Raw genomic sequence first — 10,592 nt, 5'->3', positions numbered from 1 at the left:
ATAAAATCAGAACATCTGCTTACCCTAACCATCAGCAATAGGGTAGAGAGGCTAATTAGGCTTTGTCTATGTCTGGGATTGAGCCACAGTGATCAGCTACAGGGTAACAAACTCCAACTGCGGAAGAGGAAGCACCGCTTGAATTTAAACCTGCTGGAAAAGAGGGTGAGGGCACAACCGCTGCAAAGCTACCTTTGCCTATCTACACTGGTACCTGAGTTAGAGCCGACTCCCAAGCACGCACAAGTCTTCTACTGCCTTCCCCAGCCCCTGAGAGCGAGCAGAGACCCACCCAGGGAGATAGACACTCAGTGCAACCTACACCCCCGCCCCCACGAGCCCAGTAGGACACCAGAGCTGCGGGCGGCCGGGTCGGAGATGCCTAGTGGCCTATCAGAGCGCAGCAGCCAGCTCCATGATCATGTGACTCCCAGTTGCTGCTGCCTGGCTTCAGGGCGTCGGATTCCGGTTCCGACCCGGAAGTAGATGCTGAGCGGCGGCAGCACCGGGTTCCTGTATTGCTGTTGTTCGCGGCAGTTTGCAGCGCCCGCGCCCCGTCGCGCTCCCCGATGCAGCCGCGGCGCCCTGAGGGCTTCGATGGGTTGGGCTATAGGGGGGGCGGCCGGGAGGAGCCGGGCCCCGGGGCCAAGCCCTACAGCTCCTCCTCGGACCTGAGCCACTGGGTCTCCAGTCCCCCCGACATCCCGGGGAGCCGCAACCTGCACTGGGGGGAGAGGACCCCGCAGTACGGGGCCGGGCCGGCCGGAACCCCCCTCGGGGGAGTCGGCCTCAACGACGAACCGTACCCTGCCGGCGCCGGCACCAGCTCCGGTAAGGGGAGCCCGGCGGGGGTGGGGTGAGACGGTGGAGCTGGGCTAGGGGCTGATGAGATGGCGGGGCGGCGCTGGCGGGGGGCACGGGGAGAGGGGAGGGTGCTGGGCTCAGGTAGGGGGTAGCTCAGGGCGAGGGGTGCTGGAAGGGAGCATAGGAACAATAGAGGTAGACGTGGACCTTTAGTAGGGTGTCTCCCTGATTCTTTTTGTGTGTCTTTTAGCAACAGTCCCAAGTAAAGGAAAATGGTTACAAAATAATCCACCTGCCCCTTGTCCTAGGAGGCAGGGTATTCCCCACATCCCAACTCCTGTTATAATGTTACAGGATCAGCACCCAAAGGTATCAGTGTCACATAGTATAAATGAGTCCCTGCCCCCAAAGAGTTTATGGTCTAATCCAAGGGTTCTCAAATTTCATTGCACCATGACCCCCTTGTGACAACAAACATTTCTGCATGACCCTGGGGGACCAAAGCCTGACCCCCACAGCTCTGGATGAGGGGAGGGGGACAAAGCTGAAGCCCAAGGGCTTCAGCCCTAGGCAGGGGGCCTGTAACCTGAGCCCCACCATCACCCCACCACTGAAACCCTCGAGCTTTGGCTCCGGGCCCCAGCAAGTCTAAACTAGTCCTGGTGACCCTAGACCCACTTTGGGGCCATGACCCCCAGTTTGAGAACCACTGGTCTAATCTGACATGGAGCACAGTAGCTGGGAGATAAGGGGGAAGGCAGATAAGACAAGGGTTACAGTAATATGATTTCATGGTTACTCAGTGCAGGTGTTTGTATGGTTCCCTTAAATAACTACATTGGCCTGGTGAATTAACTCGCTAAATGGTGACACAGCAGAAATAAGTTTTGAGGAGCAATTCAGAATAGAAAAGGATTGTGGCTTTACAAACACCAAGGGTTTGTGTCCACTTGCAGTGCTGCAGCAGCCCTGCTCTAGTGCTTAGTGAAGATGCTACATACACTTGACAGGAGAGGTTCTCTCATCAGTGTAGGTCAGGGGTCTCAAACTCAAATTACCATGAGGACTAGTTCATTGGCCTGAGGGCCGCATCACTGATACACACACACCCCTCGCTTCCCCCGGCCCTGCCCCCACTCCACCCCTTCCATGAGGCCCCTTCCCTGCCTCTTCCCACCCCTTCTCTGGTCCCATTCCAACCCCTTCCCCAAAGTCCCCACCCCAACTCCGCCCCTCCCTGCCCCCAGAGGGGGCAGGAGGGGTGTGGCAGGGGCTCAGGGCAGGGAGTTGGGGTGTGGGGTTCAGGAGGGGTGTGGCAGGGTGTTGGGGTGCAGGGTGCTGCAGGGGGCTCAGGGCAGGGGGTTGGGGTGCAGGAGTGAGGGGTGCGGCAGGCAGCTGGGGTGCAGCGGGGGCTCAGGGCAGGGGGTTGGGGTGCAGGAGTGAGGGGTGCGGCAGGCAGCTGGGGTGCAGCGGGGGCTCAGGGCAGGGGGTTGGGGTGCAGGAGTGAGGGGTGCGGCAGGCAGCTGGGGTGCAGCAGGGGGCTCAGGGCAGGGAATTGGGGTGCAGGAAGGAGTGTGGGGTGTGATAGGGTTGGGGTTCAGGCAGGGGGTTGGGGTGCAGGCAGGGGGCTCAGGGCAGGGAGTTGGGGCACGGAGTGCAGGAGGGCTTCGGGCTCTGTCCCAGAGCTGCTTACCTAAAGCGGCTCCGGTGGGGGCAGCGGCGCACACCGGGGCCAGGGCAGGCTGCCTGCCTGCCCTGACCCCAGCCCCACTCCTCTCCGCGAAGCAGCTGCAACCAGGACCCCGCAGCCCCTGCGGGAGGGGGGACGCAGGGCTCCGCATGCTGCTTGCCCCTCCTCCAGGTACCTCCCCCGAAGCTCCCGTTGGCCGCCGTTCCCCATTCTTGGCCAATGGGAGCTGCGGGGGGGAGGGGCGGTGCCTGGAAGCCAGGGCAACACACGGAGCCCTCTGCTCCACACACACCCCGGGCCGCAGGGACATCATGTCAGCCGCTTCAGGGAGCGGCGCGGGGATCGAGGACGGCAATCCTGTGGGTGTAGTTTGCCCACTCCTATGCATTTCTAAACAATTATTTTCTAATACCAGGCTGGGGGGCACGTGGGCTGCATGTTTGAGACTCCTGGTGTAGGTACTCCACCTCCCCAAGAGGCAGTAGCTATGTCAACGGAAAAAACTCTTCCATGGACATAGCAATATCTACACCAGGGGTTAGTCAATATAACTACATCGCTCAGAGGTGTGGATTTTCCACACCCTGGAGCAACGTAGTTATACCGACATAAGTTGGTAGTGTAGACCAAGCCTAAGACTGCGAAGCAAATTGAGATGCATGCCAACTTCCCTCTAATTCTGGGACTCTACTGCCTCCCCTTCTCCATTTACTTTAGAATTTAATTCAAAACTGTTCTTGTTTTTATACGCCTCCTTGGCTATGGTAGGCTATCTAATGAACCTACTCTTTTCTTTGGTTACCTAGTATTAGCTACCTGTCTGGCATCCTACATGGTCTAACCACAATTAGTGTTTGTTTTTTACACTTGAGTTCCCTCCTCTTAAAATCAACTTTGCTCAATTGTGCCATCTCATTGAGTCACTTATTTTCACATCTCATCTGAAAGTGTATTTTTTTCAAGCTTTTTCAGTTAATTTTTTTCTGTTCACATTGTGTATAATCGGATTATGTAAATATTTTTTGTTTATTTTCTATTCTGATTCTAAAACTCTTACTGAATGTCTGAAGTATTTTGTAACATCAGACATGCTACATAAAGTACCGTAGTTATCTTCTGCTCATGATACCACAATGTTAGGTACTATATACAGTAAATGCCTAGACAAAGTGTCCTCTTTTAGGAGACGTTACATATCTTAAACCCAGTTTTGCCTCAAATCCATACAAACTAGTTGTTCACTCTTGTATTTTGACATCAAAACGTAAGATAAAAGAAAGGTTCATTTATTAAAAGAACACCAAACTTTGAGTTGACTTGAAGATAAGAAAGCAAAGTGGATTTGTTCGTTTTTTGTTTTGATGTATAAAGAAGACCTGAAAAGTTTTTGTTTTATCTCACACTCCCTGTTTTCCTGGATGTCTTGTGGTACCCATAGATGTGGTTTGGGAGCTTGAAGAGATGGTGGTGTTGAATCTTTAACAAAGGAAGTTTTTTTATGTTTAAGTTAAATAGCTATTATTTATACAGTGCCCAAAAGTGTGTGCTAAGCACATAAGACACACACAATACATTGTTAGTAAAAAGTGCCAGTTGTACACTCCATGTGCCTTTTATAATGCAATACATTTATACATGCAAATTCAGCCATCCATATAACTAGTAGCATCAAAATTAACATAAATACCCCACCTCCTGTAATTGCAGTAAAAAATCTGAGACAATAGATGGACCTTGCAACAGTTTTTAAAGAGCATGAACAAAATCTTAAGTCAGTTAATCAGGTTTCACTTTCCTGGTGTTTCACGCCAACATAGTAGTTTTCTTGCTGCAAAATTCAAGAAACAAACTTTTAAAAACAAAAATACAAAAACTTTCAGGCCTTCTTTGTGCATCATAAAGAAGTAAAAAGGGGACAAACACAAATTTGTCATTTATAGGTCACCTTTAAATGTACATTCTCTTGTTTTGTCAGTCTTTTCCTCTTGAAGGAGCTGGGAGTTGTGACCATATGATGTATGCATCTATTCCAATGGTTCCTTGGTGGTGGTTGCACAAGGGAACAGAAGTCATTGCAATTGGATTATCATTTTCTATCTTCCTGAAATGGAGATATGCTTAAAATGTGAAAAGGAGTGTTGTGAACAGCAAATTGTTGAAATGCAAGATAATAATCCTAACTCTTTTACTTCTTTTTGTTTCCATATTTTTATTAAAAGGACATTGTAGTTCATGCACTATTAGTTTGTGTATTACAAAGTCAAAAAAGCCTAGTATTAATGGAAATTAGTGTTTCAAATTTCAATTAAAATAGTTATTGAATTGAATATTTAGCCTGAACTGTCTTCAGTTTCATCTCATTACTTCTAGTTGTTCTATGCATTTCTAAACAATTATTTTCTAATACCAGTGTGTGTATTAAAATATGTAGACTTGTATTTTTAAGTCCCCCACTTTGCCATTTTATAGCTAAGTGACTCGTAGGTCTCAATTCTGCAGTTCGAACTCGACTGAAGTCAGTAGCGTTCTGCCTGGGAGCAGCAATTTGCAGGATCAGGCCTTAATCTGTCCTTCAATGTATGATCATCTTTTTTTTTTTTTTTTTCCTCCACCCCCTTTCCTGAATTATTTTTGGTTTGCAAATATCTTTCTGGTAATATGGTGCCTAAAACTGAGCAATGTGTTTCTGATGCAGTTGTAGCAAAGCTCTTTATCAAGCGACTGTCACTTCATGATGTATCTTGCCATCAGCAGTTAAAAATTGCATTGACCATTGTTTGCTTCTGTATCTCATTGGAAACTCACTGAACTCCTACTTGTGCAGTGCTTAACACATGATGCATTCTACTGGAAATGTCATCATTTCAATAATAATGCAATATATGCTAATGGTTCTATTACCCTCCAAAGGTTTGGATTTTTTCTTCAAATGTTCCATTGTTTTAGTAAGGGTAAAAGTTAGACTTGTGAGACAGCAGAATCACTCTTTGCCTTATTTCCTACTACTTCTTTTCTCCAATCTTTTGGTACCTTTCACTTTTTGATAAGACTTTGAAAAATAATTCAGTGGTGTGGGATGAGGAAGGTGTGAATGTGCTACTGCTGGAGGAGAAGCATAGCATCTGCCTTCTGTGCCTTCTGAGGGAGCCTGCTGAAACATGGCTGTTTGACAGAAGGTTCAGTGTCTTGGACTCTCCAACACAGTTGGAGAGAGCTGTTTCTGTTCTATGGGCGGTATGTGCAAGTTCATTCACTGGAGTCTCCTAAGGATCCAAGAGTGCTTGCAGGAGACATTCATCTCACCTGGCAAGCTAAGGACTCCAATCTCCCCATAGAGGATTGGGGTGGAAAGCTCTTGGCTGAGATACTGTTAGGAGGAGCCCTGACATATGTCTTGATAGCTCTACTGGAAGAGCCGCTGAAGCAAATAAGAAGTATCTGTAGGGCAAAGAGCAAAAGTTCTTATCTCTGCCTTATAAGTTGTAGGAGCAGAGAGAAAGTGCTTACTGCAATGAGTAAGAAATCTTCTTGTGATCTGACTGTTGATTGCTTGGCTGAGAGCAATTGGCAGCTGGGGATCATGGCACACAACAGGCAGAGGAATCTGACTCTTGTTTGGAAGGCTCCCTGTAGGGGAAGAAAGACTAATGGTTGGTTAACATTGTGACAGTATCTACAGGCAGAAAGAGATTAGTGAATTGAGGTCAGTGAATAGAGCTTTTCAAATCTACATGCCTAAAGTTAGGCTTCTAAATCGATATCTAAGCTCCTGTATAAAAGTGCCTGATTTTCAACAGTGTTGAATGTCTGCAAGTTGACTTCATTCAGAACTGTAGGCACTCAGCACCTTTGAAAATCAGGCTACTTTTATCTAGGAACTTAAATATAGATTTAGGAGCCTAACTTTAGGCATCCAGGTTTGAAAATTTGGGCTGAAGGAAACTTAATCCCCACTGGGCTTTTGGCAAAACTCATGAAGTCTTCTTGGATTGGATGTATCATAGTAACCACAGATTTTTCAATCTCAAAAATTTTGCACTCAGCTTTATGAAAAAAAGTCCTATGATTTGATCTCTTTGGGGGTTATTTTATAAAACAAATTTGAAAGTTTTTAGACCAAGCTTTTGGAAATACAGGTAGGCATGTTGTTTAACTTTTCAAATTCTATTTCATAAACTCCTTATCTAACCTGAAACTTTCCATATAAATTCTTTGCTGGCTACAGAGCACATGTACAAAAGTTCAGATGGAAAAGATTTTCAGTTTTGAGAAAATGAGGATCAAAATCAGGCTTATAATGAAAACCAAATAAACCTTAGGACTGGAAGTAGTCACTCCATAGTTGTAAGTCTTAATTGGGAGGCTATTGATCAAAACAACCTACGCAGCTTGCTATTCCAGGGAATCATTATAATCAATTAATTCTGTATTTTCAGTCACCAGATAAATATTTGAAAAAATTCAAAACACTTGTCCAGAATTTCAATCTCCCCTCTTTCTGAAGAAAGTCATGTACATTTTTTGTTGTGCATTTAACAGTACTAAGATTTGTGTGTCCTGCTATCATAAGGTTTAAAGTGAATTTAGTGTTAGGAAAAAGTTCCCATTTGACAGTACTAGACACAAAGCCTTAGCAGACCAAGGGCAGGTCTACACTACGGGGCTCAGTCGACCTAAGTTAAGCAACTCCAGCTACATGAATAACATAGCTGGAGTCGACGTGGTTTAGGTTGACCTTTCGTGGTGTCTACACTGCCCTGAGTCGACGGGAGAAACTCTCCTGTCGATTTACCTTATGTTTCTTGTTTCGGTGGGGAGTACTGGATTTGCCGGAAGAGCAATTGGTAATTGATTTAGTGGGTCTTCACTAGACCCACTAACTTGATCCCCAGTTGATCGACCGCTGCGCATCGATCCCCCAGTAAGTGGAGACAAGCTTTAAGTATGGCTTGGTAGCAGTGATGCAAGCTTCCCCGTGATGCCTTTTTACCAATATGCCCCAACGTTGATGTGGTGGGGACTTCTAGAAGTAAAAGGTTCACTCTCTGTGCCTTTTGATTCTGTAATGCCAGTTAAATGGCATTATGGTACTGACATTTGTCCATTAAGAACTGGTCTGAGACCATATTCATGTTACACATGCTGTTGAACATGTTTTGGTCATTATAGATTTGGGTCAATTTGTTTTCCCAGATGTCAGTCAACTTGTTCCCAGTTCCATTAGGCATTCAGTCCCTCTTTTCCTCATGTAGACAGTTTAGGGCAAATAAGTTACTTGTATTTGAGCTCCAACAAATTTTTATAAACCAAGCACTTCACATGCAAGTAGTCTTTGGTAGACAATTATATTTTACTTTTGCTGAGTTGGCAAAACTATCCCCAAAGTATTATACTCTGTACACTGTGGTGCAGTGCTTAGAATTTGTTGAAATGAGCAAGCTATAAAATTGGTTGCTTTGGTACACTGTATTACAGTTATTTCTTTCCTCACTGTTCTGCAGTAAATATCAGTGCTACATAATCTTCTGTTGTGTTTTTCTTTCAGAGCAGTTGAATAGATTTGCAGGCTTTGGTATTGGCCTTGCCAGGTAAGAAATTTGTTCTGTGCAAAACATATTTTTCACTGATAATTATGGCTTTTACATTTTGTAGTCTGTCATGCTCCCTGAGTTCAAATTACAATATGGCTTTAATTAACTGGGTTTAAAAATCTAGCACAAAGTTAATTGTTTTCTCTTACCTTCTTTCTCAAGCTAAGGTACTGCAGCTCTTTCAGTTACTACAGTGATGGGTTAGATTCAAAAATCTATATAGGTCAGGAGTTTTGAAAACCTTGGGGCATATAAGTTGCTATAGAATGTTTTTCATGAAGCAAACATCAACAAAAAGTACTCTTACATATTTGCACTTTAGAAAGCAATGGAGATGGTAGAGTGAGTGGAACTAGCTGAAATTGGATTGGCATAGTATTCTTGAATTTTAAACCTCAGAAACAGTACTTAAAATATTGATTAGATAATGACAGAAGAATAATATATACTGTAAACTAGATAGTGTGTGCTGTATTTCTTACATTTTGACTGAGTCTAAATAAAGGATGATTTACAAGAATGAGTGCACATGGAGCCATTAGGTTTAGTGGGGATGTCTTTACTGCTGTTGGCACTGAATGAAACCAATCAAGAAATGAACATTATAACTACAGTATTAGCTTTTTCAGCAGTCTTCTCTCCAGCTCATAGCCTCTGGCCCTTATCTTCAAATGTAATGGCAAAGGATGCTTGCAGCTATTAGCATGGATCCCATGAACTGCAGAGATTTTCATATTGACCAAAGTTGGGCCCCAATGAGTTAGAGACCTATATATCTTAAGGCTATCAAATAGTATGGTAATGAGCAAGTATAGATATACTTCTGCTGATGTCTGCTTTCAGTACAAGGAACCCCTGAAGAACATCGGCATGCCTGTGCTGTTTGGCAACTTGGGATCCTGTTCAAACAAAACAAAAGGCTGAGTCTTGCTCAGTTTAAAATTCATGCTGCATAGATTAACTGGAGAGAAAAATAGCCCAAGAGATATATGTACTGACTAGTTATAGTTAAAGATGTAATTTCCCACTCACCTATATTTTGGAGAAACATCTTCAAATTTTAGTGTGGGGTAATCAGAGCAAGGAATCTAGAGGAGATGATTCTAAAATCAAGACAGTGTTGACTCCTGTGTAGGAGGGAGGGGTGTCGCTGAGAATCTGCAGTTAAATATGGAGAGACTTCTGAGAATTCTGAAATGCTTCTGGGAAGAGTGCTTGTGCATTGGTCACTCAAATGAATATTTTCAGGTAGTATTAATCCTCCCTAAGCAGGCGCAAATATCACCAAGCACAATGTCAAAGCATGCCAGAGCAGTAATATTGGGGTGGCAAAACTATCCAAAGCTACTATCCTTATGTATGGAATTATATATTGTTTTTGTTGAGAAAATGGTGGACCTTAATATACTAATTAATTCTGTTCTCAGAACACATATTGCGATGTCTCTCCAAGTCCACGATTTTTCAAGGTGCCTGGTGAATAAGGTTTTTGGGTCAACTATTGAACACCTTCATACATATCAACCTCTGTTAATATATTGTAGGGGCCTAGTAGACTTATAGAAGAAGGCCTTTCTTTGAGAGGCTCTGTGGTGTAGAGGAATGACTGTAAAACTGGGAGTTGGGAGCTTTAAATTCTGGTTCTGCCACCAACCAGCTCTGCGGTCATGGGTGACTCACTTTGTGCCTCTGCTTATTTCCTCATATTCACAGGGGGAGGGTGTGAGCATTAATTTTTGTACAGATGTACCCCTAGGGAGTGGGTGATCAATTTCTGAGAATCTAACCTTTTGGGTTGTTGGAAAGTATGTGGTTCACTCTCCAAAAATACCTGCTGGCAGGATGTGGACTAACATTGGGATGTAGTTTTGTGTATTCCCCAAATATTGTAAACCTAATATTAATTTGCTGCTAAAGAAAAATATCAGCTATTAATAGGTTTCAGTTTATTTTCACTACTTTTAAATACATTCCTCTTTTAAAGTTTATTTACAGAAAATGTGTTGGCACATCCTTGCATTGTTCTACGTCGCCAATGTCAGGTACATCTTTTTAAATTCTGCAATTGAACGTAATCTAGTTTCAGACTTTGTATATATTCTGATTGTAGAGTTATAAGGAAGCTTAAGACCTTCTAAGTAGACACTGTCAGGTAAAAAGTTTTTAAAAACAAATTTCCTTATGTAACTTTTAGCACTTACATTAAAATTTTAATTTAATTTACTTTCACTTTTCATGCTGTCTTTTTAGTTCGGATAATGAACGTAAAATAAAGAAAAATAGCATCTAAGTGGTTACTAACGAAATTACTGTCGGGTTCTCATTACTAGTAGAATGTTTTGGTGTTTGTTTAAAAATAACTTTCCATTGGACTTTTTTTTTTTAAAAAGAAATTTTCTCTTTGTTTTAAGATTTTTTTTTTCAAAGCTTACTTTTTTAACACCTAAATTTGCAAATGAATTTTGATCTATGTTCTTTTAAGTGACAATGAAGATTTTAAAAAGTAT

The 10,592-nt window shown here is 43.6% G+C and overlaps 1 protein-coding gene across 1 annotated transcript in view; it reads left to right on the top strand.

The window, feature by feature from the left end:
* The first annotated feature begins 488 nt into the window (after positions 1-488).
* The window catches only part of SLC25A46 (solute carrier family 25 member 46), a 40,823-nt gene continuing 30,719 nt past the window's right edge, over positions 489-10,592 (top strand). Inside the window, exons 1-3 of the mRNA XM_054032614.1 lie at positions 489-831; positions 8,040-8,082; positions 10,070-10,127. Of these exons, the coding sequence (XP_053888589.1) occupies positions 570-831; positions 8,040-8,082; positions 10,070-10,127 (363 nt within the window). The 5' untranslated portion in view covers positions 489-569. The remainder of the gene's footprint in view (positions 832-8,039; positions 8,083-10,069; positions 10,128-10,592) is intronic.

Source organism: Malaclemys terrapin, chromosome 6 (genome assembly GCF_027887155.1).
Source record: "Malaclemys terrapin pileata isolate rMalTer1 chromosome 6, rMalTer1.hap1, whole genome shotgun sequence".
NCBI classification, from domain to species: domain Eukaryota; kingdom Metazoa; phylum Chordata; order Testudines; family Emydidae; genus Malaclemys; species Malaclemys terrapin.
This window is presented reverse-complemented; position numbering and strand designations above follow the sequence as displayed.